Source organism: Chamaea fasciata, unplaced genomic scaffold (genome assembly GCF_029207755.1).
Source record: "Chamaea fasciata isolate MVZ Bird 193981 ecotype frontalis unplaced genomic scaffold, bChaFas1.0.hap1 SCAF_5, whole genome shotgun sequence".
In the NCBI taxonomy this organism is placed as follows: Eukaryota; Metazoa; Chordata; class Aves; order Passeriformes; family Sylviidae; genus Chamaea; species Chamaea fasciata.
Window position 1 is genome coordinate 9,348,189 of NW_027094090.1, and position 19,705 is coordinate 9,367,893.

At 35.5% G+C, this 19,705-nt stretch overlaps 1 protein-coding gene across 6 annotated transcripts in view; it reads left to right on the plus strand.

Annotated features, from left to right (window-relative positions):
- PCLO (piccolo presynaptic cytomatrix protein) overlaps nucleotides 1-19,705 on the plus strand; it is a 322,274-nt gene that overhangs the window by 165,989 nt on the left and 136,580 nt on the right. For all 6 annotated transcript variants that reach the window (XM_066182777.1, XM_066182779.1, XM_066182780.1 and 3 more), the window contains exon 7: nucleotides 16,395-18,603. In XM_066182777.1, the coding sequence (XP_066038874.1) occupies nucleotides 16,395-18,603 (2,209 nt within the window). The remainder of the gene's footprint in view (nucleotides 1-16,394; nucleotides 18,604-19,705) is intronic.

The window sequence follows — 19,705 nt, forward strand, 5'->3', positions numbered from 1 at the left end:
ATCACAAATCACCAAAAAATCAGGTTGGAAAGGTGCTGTGGAGGTCATACCTATGTTGACCTCAAAGCTAGGCTAATTTCTAAGTTAGATCAGATGTCTACAGACCTTGCCAAGCTGAATTTTGAAAATCTCTAAGGATTGAGATTTTACTGTCCCTCTGTGTGTTCTGTTCTGCGAATTCACTGCTCTCATGTTGAAGAGTGCTTCACTTCCCTTGTGCAACTTTTTGTCCTTGTGCCTTTTGTCCTTCATTGTGCCTTCCTTAGAAGAGTCTGACTATCTTCTCAGTACTGCTCCATTTTAGAGTTGAAGATGCCAATTAGGTGGTTTTTTTCAAGCGCAGTTCTCTTAACCTCTCTTAACAGATACTCTCCCTCAAGCCCTGACCATCTTACTGGGCCTACACTGGGATCTCTAAATGACACTTTTAATGTTTTGTGTGGATATAAAACAGAGTAGGAAGAGTTGGGAGACTCTACCACCTGGGTCATTCTCTTCCAGTTAACACTGTTGTTCTCATTAGCTCCAGTGCAGACACACTCGTACTGCTATGCTGCTTCACTTCAGAAACAAATTGCATTTCCTAAAGCACTTCCTATGCAGCTTTATAAAGAAATACACTGAACAGTTCAGGAAACACTAGTCTGTTCCCGAGATTAAGCTATCAAATACCATCATTTGGTTAGAGTGATTTGGGAAATTGCTGAGTTTGGGGTTTTGGGTTGTTTTTTCCATTACAACTTCCTCCATTTTTTCTAGATTTTTTTTTTAATACACTTTATTTTAAAGAAATCATCATTTCATTAAAAAAAACTGGTATTTTGGGGGGTGCATGTAGTTTACAGGTGATATATGCATTCTAAGATATTAATATCTCAATGTGAGTCATCATTATACATAGAAAATCTTTTTTTAAATTTATTTTAGATTTTTAACTCATAGATTAGAAAATGTGTCTTTCCTTCCAATGTTATGGGTAACTAGACTTAAAAAAAATTCCCCAAAATCCAGTGATAGTATTCTGTAAAACTCTCTTTGAAGGATTTCTTTAGAAAATATGACATTAAAATATTTTCGTGTTTTATACAAATATAATAAGAAGCTACAGTTGAAGGATAAGTGATGTAGCACTGCTAAAACACTTATGAGTTACATCAGAATCCCAAATTCTAGTTGGCACTCATTAATGCAATTTTATTCTGGAATTTCTTAGAACATGACTTTTACAATCTTAATGTTGTATTATTTTGCTCTATTTGGGAAGATTAAAAAAAATGTTTACAACATTGCTGCTGAACCCTTTTTGATCTATTATGATAAAACTACTACGATGTTCAGACTGAAGTAGTTCCATTGAATTTTGAAGCCGTAGAGGCTTGTGCTTGTGTTGTAGAATTACTAATCTGATAGCTCATATAAAATTCTCTGAAGTTAATGATACACTCGGTTAATTCAGTCAGCTGTGAATCATGCCTTGAGGAAATTAAATTATTTTTTTTTCTTTGAATTGGTAATTCCACTATTTCAAGTATGAGGAAATTTTTGCACATTCTTTGAAACAAAATTTCTCAATTCTGGTTATTATAAGAAATGCAACCCCAAAATTGACAGAATGTGGGGAGCAGGATAGAAGGCTATTCGTTTAAATGATTAAAATATTACTGCTGGAAATTTTCTAGTAGAAAATAACCTTCAAATCTGAATTTTACATTGAAGTTCAAAGTTTGCACAGGAAGAAAGGGAGGAGTTTTGTATGGTAGAGAAAAAAAATACAGTGATAATTTTTCAGCTGCCTATGGAGAAGAAGAAAAAAGGGACCTGGTCATTTTCAAGCTGAAAGAATAGGTAGTGATTCTCTTGAAACACATTTTTTCCTACCTCATTAAAAAAAAATATCAAAACAATACCCCACCAAAACCAAAACCAGACAACCATGGGTTGTTTTTCATTTTACTACCCATTCTACTGGAAATATGTTTAAGCAACAACAACAACAACAAAGAATGCTTTTATTCATGGAGAAGAATTTTCTGTCTGACTTTTTCTGGAAGTATGGACAATACAGTCAATAAAGTAAATGGTGGAAGGGGGAAAGTGACAGACAGTGCTAATCAGCTCTATTTGCTTCAAAGCCCAGAAGGATTTTGATATGTAGAAAAGCTCTTAATGTTTGCATTGAGCTGAATATTTCTGTAGAGTAGCTGAGACTCTGGAAGTCTCATTTTTGCATCAAATTTTTGATTCTGTTTTTATTTTAGTAATTTTTGATGTATTTCTTATCCATGTTGATGTGTTATATTACACAGACAAGTTAGTAATAAAGTAAGAAAAAAAGTGAATCAAGAAAGGTGTCCTGCTCAAAAAAATTAGAAATTTGATGTTAATATGTTTTAACTTCGTTGTCTTAAACATTTTGTAATTATGTAATGGGGAGAAACATGGAAATGCTCTCAATTATTTCTGTGTATTTATGTTCCTCATTTCTGAAAGTCTTTGTCATCAATTGTGAGTTTTCTGGTGAAAGTATAGGATTGCCAATAGTTAATATTAAACTTCAAAGCATTTTTAAAAAGACATGTTACAAATACTTTTCCTGCAGTTCAGAATATTCAATGTTTAAACACAGTTTAGAAATCTAGTGGCCAACTGAGAATGAGAAAATTTAAATTTGTGCTTTATAATTTCTCCTGAGCTGATTATACAGAAGGAAGAATAAACTTAAGAACAAGTCAAAGGTTTTCTAGTGTTTTGGTTTTTCCACATGCAGTTCAGCAACTGGAGATCAGTTTCATGATGATAGAACCTGCAACACAATTTCAGATCAAAATCCATCTAACTCAGCCTTTCCTCCATGACATTGACCAAGACATATATTTCCAGTAAAAAAATGAGATTGTCAACTGATACAAAGTGATTTAATGTTTCCCAGAAAGAGAGCAGGGCAGATAAGGAAAAATCTTTGATCATGAATTCAGTGTTTAGTGTTTATGTGCAAAATGATGTTCAAACAACACAGTAAGGAATTGCACACTGACACACAGAGCTCCTAGATGAGGCACTGTGAGGTAAATGCTATCAGTGCCTCGCCATTTGAGAAAATCTTCATCACTGTTCAGCAGCCTGGATCCTGGCTGCTGTAAGTACAGCAAGGTACTGGAATGATTCTGGTGCTTTCTGAAGAGTAATCTAAAAACTAAATTATTTCCTATTTCCTGATGAAATAGAAACAGCTAGTGCTGTAAGTTTTATGAGTTCTCTAATGTTTATAGAAAGGCTCTTTTGTTTATAGTCTTAGCAAAGATCTGTGAACATAAATACTGTCATCTGAAAATGAAGTAAAAACATATAGATAGTTGATTTGATGACTTAGAAATTTTATAACAGCAATGTTCATCATGGAAGATGGCTTGATGTTCACTATCCTAGTCTTTCGAAGGCTCTAAAATCAGTGCATGATTGATGCTAAACAATATATTTTTGTCAGTCTTAGCTCAGAGGCAAATAAATACATGGCTAATAAAGCTGAGACCCTTTAAACATTATCTTTTTTTCAGGATCAAAATATTTCAGCTAAGAGATGTTGCTTTTGCTTAAATTATATACAATATTTATATTTTAATTATTAACAAATTGATACAAAAATTATTCAAAATATGAAATAAAAATATTTTTAATTATCTCATTTAGATCTAGGTGCTTCTAAACGGCTAATAATCTTAGAAAATCAGATTTGACCAAAAATGAGATAAACTGAAACAAAATCTCTGTACCCATTAATTCTATATAGGTGAACTAATGACCAACATTATTTTTCTACATTAAACACTGTCTAACATCCAGTTATTTCGTGTTTCAAGTAGGCATTCCATATCTCTATCGTGCTATTAAACATGCCATTATGGCCTGTTACTGGAGCTTTCAGAATTAATCTGTTTAAAGTTTGTGCTGCTTGTCTTTCCAACCTAGCTAAAGTTCTCAGTGATGGCATTGTGCGGTGTATGTTTAGAAGAATCATTTTCACGGTTAGCCATTTTTTCTTGTTTTCTAACTAAATAGTATCCAGTAAGTGGTCTTTTCATGTTTATCCTGATACTCTACAGCCCTCGCTTGTTCTTCTTTTGGGTAACACTGTTTCCTTAATCTTTCATTGTGCTGGATCTGTGTCTCCAGAAACATTTTCTTCTGACATCCTCACCAGCTAAAAACCATTAATCACTTCTGCCTTTTTCAGTCTTTGGGAGCACATGTCTGGCAAATCACACTCACACACAACAGTTCTTTTCTCAACCCATAAATACTGTCATTTCTTACCTGTAAGGGGATGTATCGCTGCTCTGTGCCTCGGGCTGCCATAGGTCCCAGTGAGCATCGAACTATTTGAGACTCCAGAACAATCATTTCACTTTCTGTTGACATCTCTGGACCCAAAAAATACTGAATGACATGACTGCAAAGCCTGATACTTTGTGAAGATAAGATGTCACTAATATATTCAGTAGCCATTAGATTTCAGTGGTTTGGACTAACTTTTTAGCTCTTGCTCTTGCACTAGTCTAGAATGTGCATTTGGATGATTACATATATTTCAGGGTTTCATTAATTTTCTTTTCTTTGTAAACTCTGGGATTGCTAGAATTTCTAAAGTAGTGAATAAAACACATAGAAAACAAGAAAGTAGGGAACCAATTCAGATCTGTCATTATTCTGTGAACATCTTTTAATGATTATTTCCTGTGTTGCTGTAATAGGAAACATTATATTGCATGTTTAGGGTGATTGGCGTAGTCCATATGCATATAATCAAGCAGAGCTATTTTTTATCTGGAATTTTTTTTCACCTATGGCAGCAGTGGACAAAAAATTATTTGGAACAAGAGTAATAGGAGATCTGAAACTGAGGGGGAAGAAAAGAGCTTTTTTTTCTTTTATATATGCAATGAAGATGTATTCGATGTATTCTAGATTCCAGGCCAACCATAAGAATTTTCCTTTTTATTTGTGTCTTGAAATCCTACTTTTGCATTAAATTGTGTTTCTCCTTTTTATTTCTTTTTTTCCTTTTTTTTTTTTTTTGTGTTACATATGTAGGTTTAGAAACTGCAAATGGCACATCTTTCACATGAACTTCTGATTTTTCTTCTGCCTTATCTTTATTTTTAGCTTCATTAGTGTTTAAAAGTAGTCTTTTCCAACTTTCTGTCTTCCTGTCCTGCTTGTCACAATAATCAGAAATGGGAAGAGGAAGGTCATGATTCTAAAATAGTATAATTGCTATTAAAATAGTAGGAAGAAAATTCATTAAAGGTTACTGCTTTCTTCTTCCTCAGCCCTACACAGTTGCATTAAATATCACATTGCATACAAGGTTGTCATCTGATGCAATTTATCCAGGAGTGGAATACTTCCTCCTCTGAAAATGAATATAAATTACAGTGCTAGTAATAGAAAATATATTTAAGAATTAGTAAAATAATCAAATATAAATATTATCTCCATGTAGGCCTTTAAAGAGGAGAAAGAGGATGTTCTAAAAATTCAGTTTTATTCAGTTGAGCTAATCAAGATCAAGCTGAGTGCCTTGTCTGGATTTCTTTGGTAAAGAGATGGAGTCGATGTCCAGTCTAGTTTTAAATACAAATGATAAAGCATTTACCACTTCTCTTTCCCAGTTCCATGAATAAAATCTGGTGCAGTATCCACAGACAGTAGAATACATGTAAAACTAAACAAACACACAAACAAACAAAACAAACAAACAGAAAAGTAAACTAAATAAATGGTTTCATATCTTTTAAAATATTGTTTTTTGGGAAAAAAATAAGAAAGGTAATCTGTTTCACTTTGCTATCTGTTTAAACAGATAACGTAGTAGAAGCTGTTATTCTTCCATGAGAAGATGCTCTGTTTTGTATCAGTACAACAGATTTCTATATGTATTTATTCAAGTGTTAATGCTTTCTTTAAAAATTGGCTTTTTTGAAGGTTAGAGGTGGGTTGGAAGGAGAGGTTAATTTGGTTTTGTCTAATTTGTGTCACTTGGAAATGGATTTATATCAAACTGGAAATGCCATTTTTAAATGTAAATAAGAATAGGAATATGGAGTTTTGTGTGGTCTGGCTAGTACATGTTCTCACTGTAGAAAAAGTGTAATGGAAAATCCGGACATACTGTGAGGAGTTTTCACACCTCCTAAGTTTAGCCATCTGTGGCAGATGATCTACTCTGTGTTTGTTGTCAGGTTCAACTACATTTCTTTAAAAGGTGTGAGAATTAAGCCTGCCCTGGGCTCAACTGCGTGTATTGTAGGGGGAATTTTATGCTTCAGAAAATGAGGCATGGAGGGAGAGAGGAAAGAAAAGTTTGAGGCAGAAGGAAGTTTAAGGGAGACACTGAGAAACTGTAGAGAAGAGAGAGAAATATACTCGCAACATGAACTGAAGGAGAAACCAATTTGCCCAGCTGAGGCAGAGGGGCTTATGCCGAGTCTACTGCAAGACCTGGAAGCTGTGAGTTCCTGGAATGAAGCCTGGAAAACAAGTATCAGCAATCAAGGGGAGTTTCCCAAACTTCTTTTAGTTTCTATTCTATTCTAGCAGTATGTAATATTGGGGCCATGCTATATAGTACCAGAGCTGAGTAAGAAATATACTTTCCACCAACAGAATGTGTTGTATTGGTGATTTTAAGGCACTTTTGGAAAGAGAAGGGGAAATTTGATGTAGACCAGCCTGCAGGTGCACAGCAGTATGGATGAAGCTAGGGCTGAGTGGAAAAGACAAAAAGAAGGCCCAGCTGTGATGGCTGTAGAAAGGCCTGAATTAGGCACGTGAGCACTTGGTGAGTTTGTCTAATCTGTGCCTTACAGCAGCACCTACATGGCCATTGTTCCCCAGCATGAACTACATTTTAGAGAAAGTGGTTAATCTGCTCACTCTGCCACCTTTAATCTTAGACCAGAGAAGTAAAGCATTGTGAGTACAGAATAAAGTAAATATTGCCTGAATGATCAAACTGAGCCGAACCCAGAACCTTTGAGTGCTGAGGAGAGGTGTAATTTCTGAAGAATTGAAGAGGTGGTGAGATTCCTGCAAAAAACAAAAAGATCTGCTTCAAGCAGATATTGCATGAGGAGCATGAGGAGCCAAAAGCAGGAATTGAAAGTGCTCTGGTTGGAGTGAGTGGGAATATCCTGTCTTGAGACATTTACAGGTGGCATCTGTGTTACATGTGGCTGTTTCCATGGTTGTCAAGAGAAAAAGGTGTGATTATGGAGTGAGCTGAAGAAAAATAGCATTTTCTTTCAGCTCAGTAGTCTGGAGGACTAGCTCAGATTAACTCTGCACATGATGCCTGTGCTTGGGCAGATGAATCCTCACTCTTGTGAACAAACAAGGACTGTGACACAGCATGTCGTGTCTCGTCAGCTACCATCCTGTGGAGGAAGTCTGTAGTGAAGGAGAGGCAGAAAAAGCCAAGATTTTTTCACACCATTTTTGTTTGTTTTTTTTTTTTCTCTGAAACAAGATTGATATTTTCTTTCTTTCAAAGATAAAGGGGTGTTAAGTGTTGATTGTTTCAGGATTTTGTATTTTTTTTAATTGTCACCAAAAGCTTGCAAAGTAGCCTGATATCTGTTGAAAACAGATGGTGCTAATTCAGCATATGCATATCATACTGATATGTATAAACTGTTCTGAATTTTCCTCACGAGTATTTTCTGTCAAGGACTCTCAGTTAGATTGCAAAGGAAAAGAAACCGAAGTATATTCCCAGTATATTTTCTGGGAAAATATTCTTTATAATTCTGTAAAATTTTCCATAGATGAGATCTGTGTTTTAAATAAAATGTTATATTCTGAGTGAGGGATATGACACATAATGATCTGTGTGTTACATGATGAGAAACAGTGTACTGTTGATTACTATTAGTGAATGAGGCCATGCTAAGGTTATTGCATTACATGCAGAAAGATTTATTCCAAGGATTTTGTTGTTTGAAAATAAAAGTTGATTGACGGCTTTCTCTACTGCCACAAGTAACTTTGCAATCAACAAATCCCAAAGCTAACAGTTTGATATTTTGATACAGTATCCTTTAATATAGCTTGTTTAAATTACCAGTGGCAGAATCATATTGCCTCTGTATTGAAACACATTACTAAGGTACAGTTCTTTCTTATTAGTTAGTTAAATCCAAAAATTGGATGTGTTGGAGACAGGGCTCATCATGTGCAAGCAATATCTGTATCTTAATCTATCACAGGCATCAAACTGTCCATCCCCATCAAAGAACTTTCAATAACTTTTGATACCTTTTGAAAAAGATAAAGCAAAGAAGTTCTGAGTATTTTCAATTCTGTATTTATGAAAAATTCTTTTTAAACTTTCAGTGAAACAACAGAGGGGAGAAAAAGAAATGATGATTGATTAAGAAACACTAATTATGTTGTAGTATAATACATAGTAATAAAATATGTAGTAGTAATAATTATGTTGTAGTCTAATACATAATAATGTTATAGTATAATACATAGTCACCATTAATCTACAGGATTTATCTTAATCTTGTTATGCACCTACCTCAAAGGAATTCTAGTTTTGCTATTTTTTCCTCCATATAGTGAATCTTTCTCTTGTTCAAGTTATTGTTATTCAATAAGTAGACTCCTACATAGAGTCTTTGTCCTCTGTTTTGTCGTTTATATCACCATCTTTTGGGTTGTCAAAGTAAAATATGCTTAAAAATTCTCTTCAGAAACTTTCCTGAATCATGTGGAAGACAGTGTATAAAAAATACATTCATTTTGTTCCTTTTTTTTAAAAAAAAAAAAAAAAAAAAAAAACAAAAAAAAGGAGATCTTTAAAGTAATTAGTAAATTAAGAAAGATTTTAATTCACAAACAAAGGGACTGGTTTTAAATTCTTTATCAGGCTTTGCCCTGGAGTAGGGCTGTAGTACTTTAACACTCAGAGTACAAGCTGGAGTTCATACTGAAAACAGTATTGCAACAAGGATAGAACAGTATTTTCTTTCTGTGAAGTCTCTCAATAGTTTTTAGTATACTGATATATAAATAAAATACTTGAGAATATTTAACATATCTTAGTACAAAGCATATAAAGACAATAATTTAGGAAGCATCAGTAGATATTGCCTGGAAAGCAGCTCTATTTTTCCAGCAGTGTTTTCAAGCCTTTTATAGCAAAGTATGAAATCTATACTTGTCATTCAGAAAAGAAGTTCTGACCATGTTCCTCTGGTGTGAGGACAGGATTTCCCCCTTCTCCTATCCTTTCCCATTTTCCCTTCCTTTTCATTTATTTTCTTCTCTTCTTTTGCAGAGATTGAATAATGGGAATATATCAAGCCCATTTGGTAAATAGATTTCAATGCAGAAGCAGTACTCAACTCTGAAAATTTGACTCTTTTTATTGGCTTGACAGATGATCATTATTCTAATCAATCTGCCAGAGACTTTTTCCCCATCACAAAGCAACTGAGATATCTGTAATTCTGTATACATTTAACATAATTGAACAGTGAATCTCTCACATAAACTGCTATGCCAGTACACCTTTCAAAGACAAGTAGTATGGTTGCAAAGACAAATAACAAAGGATAGCAGAGGAGGGGAGGAAAGAAATTAGGAATAAAAAAGAAGATAATCAGTTTTGAAGGTAACATTACCATGAGTTAACCAGAAATGTTTCCCTTTTGCATAAGGCTTAAGCTATGAAAGAAAAAGAATTACAAAAAGTGGTGAATTTTACTTTGGCAATTGGCAAAAAGGACTGTCTTCAGTGAGCAGAAGAAGCAAATAGTATAGGTATGATCTGTAGATGTGAGGGAATTAAAATATAAGTTTGTGAATAATGTGCATGTTGTCTAAAATGCTTTGAATGTACATACATGGAACATTGTTCCAATTACACTATTTAAATCAAAGTTTCAAAACAATGGATTTCATTTTTTTTCACAAACTGGTTTTTCAATGATGTGTCACTGCTGATTCAAACTGCTATTTCTAATTTTTAAAATTTAGAAGGGATTTGCCCCATTACCCTTTATAGGCAAATTTGTCATTCTTGTTCCAAATGAATCATAAATCAGTTAGTCTGTGTAAAACTGTCTTCTGTGCAAACAACTGGGAACACCTATTACGTCTTCTTTCATAAAGTAGATGAAATGTAGATCTAGATCCCTTTGAAAATCACAGTGTAAGGGCCACAGCTGTCTGTAGTTTGCATATCAAATTTCCTTTGAATTTCTCCCTTCTCCCCTCAAGATCAAAAGAAGCATATGGGCTTTTATGTGTTTAACTGAGGATAGAAGTTGATATCTCACATCACGTCAGCTGTTAGGAAATGCACGGTGCTGTCCCCATTGCATTTGAAGTGAAAATGGCAATTTCAAACAATTTCACAGAGAAAATGAAAGGAGTAAAGAGATGGAAAGTACAAAAGCGTTTATCTGAGGAATGAATGACACTGACTGACTTGAAGAAAAGAAGAAACCTGAAAAATTCATATTGTTTGGGAAAACACTATTTATAAAAATTGTTTATTGGTGTTAAGAGAAAAGAAATTTGTCTTTAGAAGACTCCAAAGGCGTAAAAAAAACCCCCCATAAAACCAACCAAAAAAACCCAACCAAACAAGAAAAAAAAAAAAAAAAAAGAAAAACAAAACAAAACAAAAAAAAAAAAAAAAAAAGAAAAAAAAACAAAAAAAAAACCAAAAAAACCCCACCACAATCTAGAGAAAATCAGACTGACTGGCATCTCAGTGCTGCTGTGTAGTGATTTAGAAACTAGTTTTCTGCCTGACTGCTCAGTCCCCAGAGCAAAATACTTGCAGAAAAGAAAAAGACAAGAGTTACATTGCGGGAAAGCTCTAGTATATTACTCATGACGCAGGGTGTTTCACTCCCCAATACAAGGCCAAATTCAGCTCATCAAAATAATCTTCCACTACCCTTGCCAGCAATGGCACACAAACCAAGGCAGTACTGGTTGCATGATAGTTTTACTATTGGTTAGAATTGGTTCAGAGCATGTATTACTCCATTCTCAGCACTACTGATGAGACCAGCTTTTATTAAATATATGTTTCTATATATTTTCCTTACCACACACAACTCATCTGCTTCCCTTAACCCGATGGCTTCATTGGAGGGTTCCCACCTTTCTGTGGTTCTTCGTGCTATAGAAATGCTCCTATGTCAGCATTAGCCAGTGGAGAGAAGCTTCTCAATATTCTTGCTCTAATGTGTATTAACAGGGGTTAACAAAGGTGGTCCCTTCTCATCAGCAGTTACTACATAATAGATATTAAGTCCAGAAGTGTCCATAAAAACTCACTTGAGAAACTTTCTTTGCACAAGACAAGTTACAAAACATTGTTCAGGACCTCTGCGCCTATAAGAAGATGTAGTTAAGGATTCCATATTTAAAATGCAGTAATCTAATACTAGTGTATTATGTTAGTATCTTTAGGAGTTGGGTCTCATTTGCAAGCCATTTTAAAGATACTGTTAAATTACCAAGAAATTCTTAATAAGCCATGACAGATTTTCATGGATTCGTTGTAGTAAATTAAATGTTTAAAATACTGAATTTCCAAAATTTCTGACTCTTCTGATACATTTCTAACAATGAAGAACACGTGCTGTAATACTGAGTAGCACATTCCAACCCTTTATAAGCAGAACAGCTGTCTTAGAATTGCAATTTTAAATGTGCATTTTGGGCTTTGGAAGGGTTGCATTTGGGAAGGTTTTTGTAGCATGAAAAATCCAAGATGTGAGAGCTGGAAAGTGAGCTCCAGCACAGACTTTTCCTTAACAATCTGCATTGGTCCCAACCCTAGGTGATTTTTATTTCTGAATGGGAGAGTAATTTCTATCCCTTCACTACCTGACATCATATCTGGTGAAAACAGTTTATTCCCAGTAATTTCATTAGCACATCAGCATTAATCTGTCCACCTGATACTAGTCATAAGTTTTCTTAGTGAGTTTATTGACTGCATGGTCCTTGTCTGAAGACAAAAAATAGTATTTACATTGTTTTTCTGGTAGCAGAACAAACAGAATACAGCCAACTTTCTGCTGATATTTCAAGTCTGTTGCAAATTAGCGTCAAATGTTTCAGGGAACCTAGCCCTGCAAAAGGTGAGTTTTTGTTCTTCTGCAGTATAGAACAGGGATTTCACCATGCTGCTGAGTCTTCTGGGGATTGTGGCAGAGGAGTAGCCTCATCTATAATCCACTTTACCTTTCCTTTTCACAGCACCACAGGCTGTAGTAGTCTGACATTACTGTGTCTATTATATAGAGAGTCTGGTGATGATAAGCTAATAAGATGCTGTCATCACAATTGTAATTGGCTTCTGAAAATGCATATGTGTATACATATTGTAAACACTATTTTCAGGATTTTTCTCTACTTGTACAAAAAATATGTATGTAAATGCAGATCTGTTTTGTCAGCACTAAAAAAGACCAAAGAAGAAGCTTGTGATCACAGAAAATTTTAAAACTGGAATGAATAATAAGGATTACATTTTTAGCAGTAAAATTCAAAACATGCAAGAAATATGCTCAAGTGTGAAAGCTGAGCTTCTGAGCGAATTAAACTAATACCCAAACACGGCTACCTGAATGGATAGCAGCATATCATGTTCAAAAACTCAATTGGAAGAGGACTCAATTGGATTCTAGCTTAGCTAGAATCAAACACAGTGTTTAGAGGTAGAAATTCATCATAGGTATCCTGAGCCGTTCAGTCCCTCAAAGTAAGCTATCTCTTTAAAACAGATAAAAAGCAGCAGAACATATTAGTACTTCCTAGTACTTGAATGATTTTTGTAGTGGGTCAGAGTCTTGCTGGCTTTGTCAACAATGACATCAAATTAAAAAATACAAAAATAGATAGAAAAAGGTATTTTTAGTAAGATTCTCAAGGGACAGGGATGGTCATTGCAAAGGAGTTATTCCAAAGTCACCACACAATTTAACGGAGTTCACAAGCCTTTGTCCAGATGACCTCTATAAGTTCAGACTCAGACAATAATTCACGTCAGGATTAATGTGTATTGGCAAGGCAGAAAAGCAAGACTTTGCTAAATCTGTTTGCATGCAATCTTCAGCTCAGTCTTTTGACTTCCTTACTGTGATATTATCTTGTCACTAAACTGCAAGACTAAGAAGACATCCTCCTATGTTTATTTCAGAACTTTGTTAGGCTTAAGGAGTGGTCGTGGAAGGGGAAGATAGTTTGTTCCTCAGTTCTTTAGCTTGTAGTACTGGGGAGAACATCTCCTATTGTAACATTATTACAAGCACAAGCTTTGGCCTTATTTTAACAAGGTCAGCTTTGCCTCAGAAGCAGCTCTGGTTACCATTAGGTCCACCCTGAAGAGATATCCCAGACTAGTCTAAAATTATACATGGGTCAGCAATAAAGTAATAACATTTATGTGAGCGTCATGGTAAAACAGAAAACGGAATAATTTACTTTAGTTTTTGGAAGTCTGACTCAACATTTAGAGTGATCATTTGATAAGCAAAAAAATATTTTTAAAAAATTAGTCAGGTTGCTAATAGTTAGCTAGAAGCGAACTGACTAGAATTAAGATGGAAAACATGGTGAAATATAGTAGAAAGCTTAATTGTTTATTCAGTCAGAGACCTTGCTAAGGTCAGCTGTCTGACATCTAACTTAACCTTTATCCAGTGATTGTAAGGTCTAAGATTGCATGCTTGTGTTTGATAGGTTTATGTGGCTCCACAGTGGTCTCATGAAGGTTTCTGTCCCATCTTTCCTTTAGATACTCAAATGTAAAATGAACATAACATTATAAATGTGAGTCAATGACCAAAAATACAGAGATGGGTCTAGACAGCACCTTTGCATCTTTCAACTCATGATTCATTTTGATAAAAAAATTAGAATTTGGCAAAGATCAACCCAAGCCTACCTTTTTGCCCCCCCACGCTATTTAACAAATTCAAAGGAAATGCAGAAAATAGTAACAGCCACTCTTAAACTGTCTGTCAAAATACTGCAGTTGAACTTCCCTTCATTCTACTAAGACAGTTCCCAGGGAGCATGCTAACATAAGTGATGATGCAAATATCCAGGAACGAGAAACAGGCAAGCATTTTATTGCAGTACTAGTCTTCTTTTTCTTGTCCCAGTATAAATCTCAAGTAAAAGTAATTAAGTCTTCCTTTTGTGAGAACAGTAGCTAAAAACCAGAGGTTATCGATACTTTTTCAAAAGCAAGTGTTACGTCTTCCTATAATATCTATTAGTCTAAGTTTCTTCATATACAGAAAAATCTAAAAACAAAATTATTTTTTTTGTTAAAATGCATAGTATTTTGACACTGAGATTTATTTATTATCTGAAAATATTAATTCCATAAAGTATTGTAGACCTTTAAATGACTGTTTTATTAATAGCACTTCCCAATACCAGTGACCATCTGTGACTGCTTCACCATCTGTGATTCCTATTCCAGTTCAGGAGGGGGAAATAACCGTGATATTACACTGATTTCACAATATAAAACATTAGCCAACTAGACCTACTGGAGATGATTAATTTGTCTTTGCTTGTAAGTGCACATTAAGCAAGATAAAATTAACTCCTTTGATTTGTTGGCACAACATGGGTTTGTGAAATGGCCGCAGGAAGCTGAAAAGATTAAATTGCTTTTCCTGAAAATGGAAACCTGCAAAGGTTGATGGAATTTAGATGAAGAGAATAAAAGAGCTTAAATTGAACTTGAAAAGGTGGTGAATGTTTCCTTAAAGATCCATGGCAAACTATGTGTTGATTATTATAATTTTTTAAACCTAGGTAACAGGACCAGCAAAAGGGAATTGTCAGTATTTCTTAAAAACTTGTACAGTTTGTTGATGCCATATTAAAATAAACTGAGAAAATACTGATTTAAAAACTCCAACTTAAAATTAATGTTATTTATATCTTATCTGAATTAAGTGGCATTTATTTCAAAAGAAATACTTTTTTTAATTAAAAGCAGTTAATCCTTACAGAAATGCTGTCCTTGCCTGCAGAGGCAGGAGATTCAATTTGATCAATACTGGTTTTGTTCTTCCCTTATTAAACTGGGCTAAAATGTTTCCATATGTTGCTATTAGCATGTCTTCATTCTGTGATGGCTGAGCTAATTTTTCTTTTTTTTCAGTGTATGCGTGTAGATCAATTTCTTTTCTTTTTCTAAGGCAAAATTTGCAAGAAGCTATTAGGGAGATAGGATACAATTTCAAAATCATTCAGTTCTCGCTTCTTAATCTGTATACATTGCATGAGAGTCTAAACTTCAAAACTAAAAAAAAAAAAAAAAAAACAAACAAATTTCAATAGCATTAGTACTTTAGGATGCAAATTGAATTGCATCTAACCAGTTGCATTGTCTGTTTTCCTAGTTGCATTCTCTATATTCATAGCTGATGAGGAGAGATTGGAACCTCAAAAAAATTACTTATCAGCCCAAGGTACATAGTTCTACATCAGGGTGAATCACTCTTCTATCATTGACTGTGGGGAAGTCTGGACATCTGGACAGAATTAAATCATTATAATTTTATCCTGCTTAATTTTTTTTTTAAGTTTAAACTGAAGCTTTCTAACTGGAACAAATTTCATTTATGAAAGTCTTCAGGGAACTGAAGAAAGCTTATACCAGTTTTGTAAGGGACAAGAAAATCCCCTGAAAATATACATATATAGCAGCAGATATGAGGCAAAAATTACAAGATCATGTAAGAACTACCTGTCTTGTCACTAGAAATTCTGCTTTGTTTTCTGGATTTCAGTACAAATTACAGCTTATGGGTATACATTCAGTGTGTGGCTCAGACTCATCTGTTTGACCGTACAGATTATATATAAATTTAAATATGAACGTGTAGACAAGTACATTTATAATTACACAGATTTTTTAATCAAATTAAATATTATATAAAAGGGAGGTGTATATGTGTATATATATTCCCCTCGCACACATGTGCATTGAATATGTTTATGTATAAGCATGCATAAATTAAAGAAGAAAAAAAAAAGAAAACTTTTAAATTACCATTGATTCAATTTTAAGAATACAAGGCAGATTTTTTAGTCTTAGGCTAAACCAAGTCCTAATGAGTGTCACCCTTATATTTGCATTAGATTGCTCATCTTTAGCAGACTGATAGCCATTTTCCTTTCTATTTTCTTCTTCCTAGTCACAGATACAAAATTTTCTCCGTCTTAAGGAAAGTATGTGGTTAAGTTAAAAAGCCATACCCTGAAAAAAATTAAATAACTTGTGATTAATTTTCCTCCAGAATAGTGATCCAGAATTATTTCTTCTATTGCAGTCCAAAGGTTCTTCAAGCATGACTCCATCCAGCACTCAAAAGAAGGTGAAGAGGACTCTGCCCAATCCACCTCCAGAGGAAGCAACAGCAGGAACTCAGTCCCCATATACTTCTGTGGGATCGGTTTCACGGAGAAGGATTTGTAGGACCACCACTATGGCCAGAGCCAAAATTCTTCAGGATATAGACAGGGAATTGGATCTGGTAGAACGTGAATCAGCCAAGCTTAGGAAGAAGCAAGCAGAGCTAGATGAGGAGGAAAAAGAAATAGATGCCAAGTTGAGATACTTGGAAATGGGCATTAATAGGAGGAAAGAAGCCCTACTAAAAGAAAGAGAAAAGAGAGAGCGTGCCTATCTCCAAGGAGTAGCAGAAGAACGTGATTATATGTCAGACAGTGAAGTTAATAATACCAGGTCAACCAGAATAGAAAGTCAGCATGGCTTGGAAAGACCTCGTACTGCACCCCAGACAGAATTTAACCAGTTTATGCCACCACAAACCCAGCCAGAAACACAGTTTGCCCCTGCTACAAGCCCATATGCTCAATATCAGTATTCATCTCCTGCCCTGCCAACTCAAGCACCAACTCAGTTCACACAGCAGTCACATTACCAACAACAGCAGCCTTTGTATCACCAGCAGGTTTCACCCTATCAGACCCAGACAGCATTCCAAACAGGAGCTACCATGTCCTATACCCCACAGGCTCAACCTCCACCATCTCAACAGCCATCATACCAACTCCCATCACAGATGATGGTGATACAGCCAAAACCAAGACAGACCACATTATATTTGGAGCCTAAGATAACAACAAACTATGATGTAATTCGCAATCAGCCTCTCATGATAGCACCAGTTTCAACTGACAATAGTTATGCAGTTTCCCAGCTGGGCAGTAAATACTCTACCTTGGACTTAAGGATAGGACTAGATGAGAGAAACAGCATAGCAAGCAGCCCTATATCAAGCATATCTGCAGATTCATTCTATGCAGATATAGACCACCACCACACACCCCGAAATTATGTGCTGATTGATGATATAGGAGAACTTACTAAAGGAACAGGAGCTCTTGGTTCCAGTTTTAGCCTCCATGAGAAAGATCTGACCAAAACAGATCGACTTCTTCGCACAACTGAGGCCAGGAGAGCACAAGAAGTGTCAGACTTCCTAGCACCACTGCAGACTTCCTCTAGGTTACATTCCTATGTTAAAGCTGATGAAGACCCAATGGAGGACCCTTATGAGCTCAAACTTTTGAAACATCAGATAAAGCAAGAGTTCCGTAGAGGTGCAGAAAGTCTCGATCATCTGGCTGGCCTGTCACAGTATTACCATGGAGAGGGCAGCTACAGGCATTTTCCAAAATCTGAGAAATACAGCATAGGTAGGCTTACTCTTGAGAAGCAGGCTGCTAAGCAGCTACCAGCAGCCCTCCTTTACCAGAAGCAGTCAAAACACAAGAAAGCCTTGATAGACCCCAAACTAACCAAGTTTTCACCTATCCAAGAAAGCAGAGACCTTGAGCCTGACTATTCAAGCTATATGACTTCTAGCACGTCAACACTTGGGGGAATTACTACTAGGGCAAGGCTACTTCAGGATGATATCACTTATGGTCTTAGAAAAAACATCAGTGACCAACAGAAGTACATGGGGCCACCACTGACGTCATCCATTGGAGCAGGCCTTGGGACTGCACTAGGTCCAGCAATGAGATCCGCACTACAAGATGAAGCAGACAAGTCTTATAGCAGTGGTAGTAGGTCTAGGCCCTCATCTAGGCCGTCCTCAGTGTATGGGCTCGATTTGTCATTGAAAAGGGATTCTTCCAGTTCTTCTTTAAGACTGAAAGCCCAAGAAACTGAACCTTTAGATGTTTCCTTTAGCCATGCAGCACCTTCTGGAAGAACTAAACCCACCAGTCTACCTATTAGCCAAAGCAGGGGAAGGATCCCAATAGTAGCTCAGAACTCAGAGGAGGAGAGCCCACTAAGTCCTGTTGGACAGCCAATGGGAATGGCAAGAGCAGCAGCTGGACCCTTGCCACCAATATCTGCAGATACCAGGGACCAGTTTGGATCGAGCCATTCTTTACCTGAGGTCCAGCAGCATATGAGGGAGGAGTCACGGACTCGAGGCTATGATCGAGATATAGCCTTCATCATGGATGACTTCCAGCATGCCATGTCAGACAGTGAAGGTAAATTAGGCCTCAGACTGGTATCTTACTATCACAACGCAAATCCTCATTTCTATGCATGTGTCTGATTTTTGTTACACTTCAAAGACTTGTTCTTTTTCTGTTCCTTGGTGCATCTTCTGTGTATCTACATTTTGGGGGGTTGATTTGTTTTGTCTTATTTAATATTTTTTTATTTTACCCTAACAGTTTTTGGATGGTGTTAAGCTATAGCATGCTACTATATTGTTGTTGATTTGCTTTCCTTTTTGTTTGCTTGTGCATTTTCCTTTTCACTTGTTTATGTCTGCTTTTCAGTGATACTGTGTAGAACATTCCATGTACAATACAGGCTCTGCCATCAGTCTTTATGTGCAGCTCTCTCCAGTGACTGTGAATCATTGAACTTATTTGAAATAGTTTTTGCTGGGATTTGGAAATAATCTCCCAAATCTCTAAAAAACTTCAGTAATTTTATGTGCATGAAATTTCATGATAGAACTCAAAAAGTTATAATTCCATCTCCCGATGCACCAATTTAAATCTGTGTTTATATAGAAATAGTCTGTTCATTAAGTACATATTATATGTTAGAATCATATAGAGCTGAACGTGATAGCAAAATAACATTCTACATATGGTTTGTTGAAAGCATCCTGTCATGTGGACTTCTGTGCATTCAGAATTGTGATTATGTAAGATAATTTGTCATTTGAATGGTGCAAGACAATCTCATCCTTCAATAAACTTACATAAAGTATTTTACTTCTGTTGATGAGTTATGCAGTGTAGCTGGTTTTATATGCACCTCATACACGTCTGCCAAATAAGCACAAGAGTTTATCTCACTTAAGTTCATGAAAGGAATCTTTCTGATGTATTATAAATAGTGCAATTAAAAATGTTTCTTCTGAATAAGTACAGCAGAATGTTAAAGCTGATGTTGAGTACTTAATAACTGCAAATTATGTATCAGTTTTGTTTGAGTCAGTTCAGACTTAATATATTCTAAATTGTTTAAAAATCATAAAGACAGTTTGAAGGCAAATGAAATGAATATGTTCAAAATTGTATGCACTCCCTTAACTTTTTCTTATGTGTATTAACTGCACAATAAAGGAGA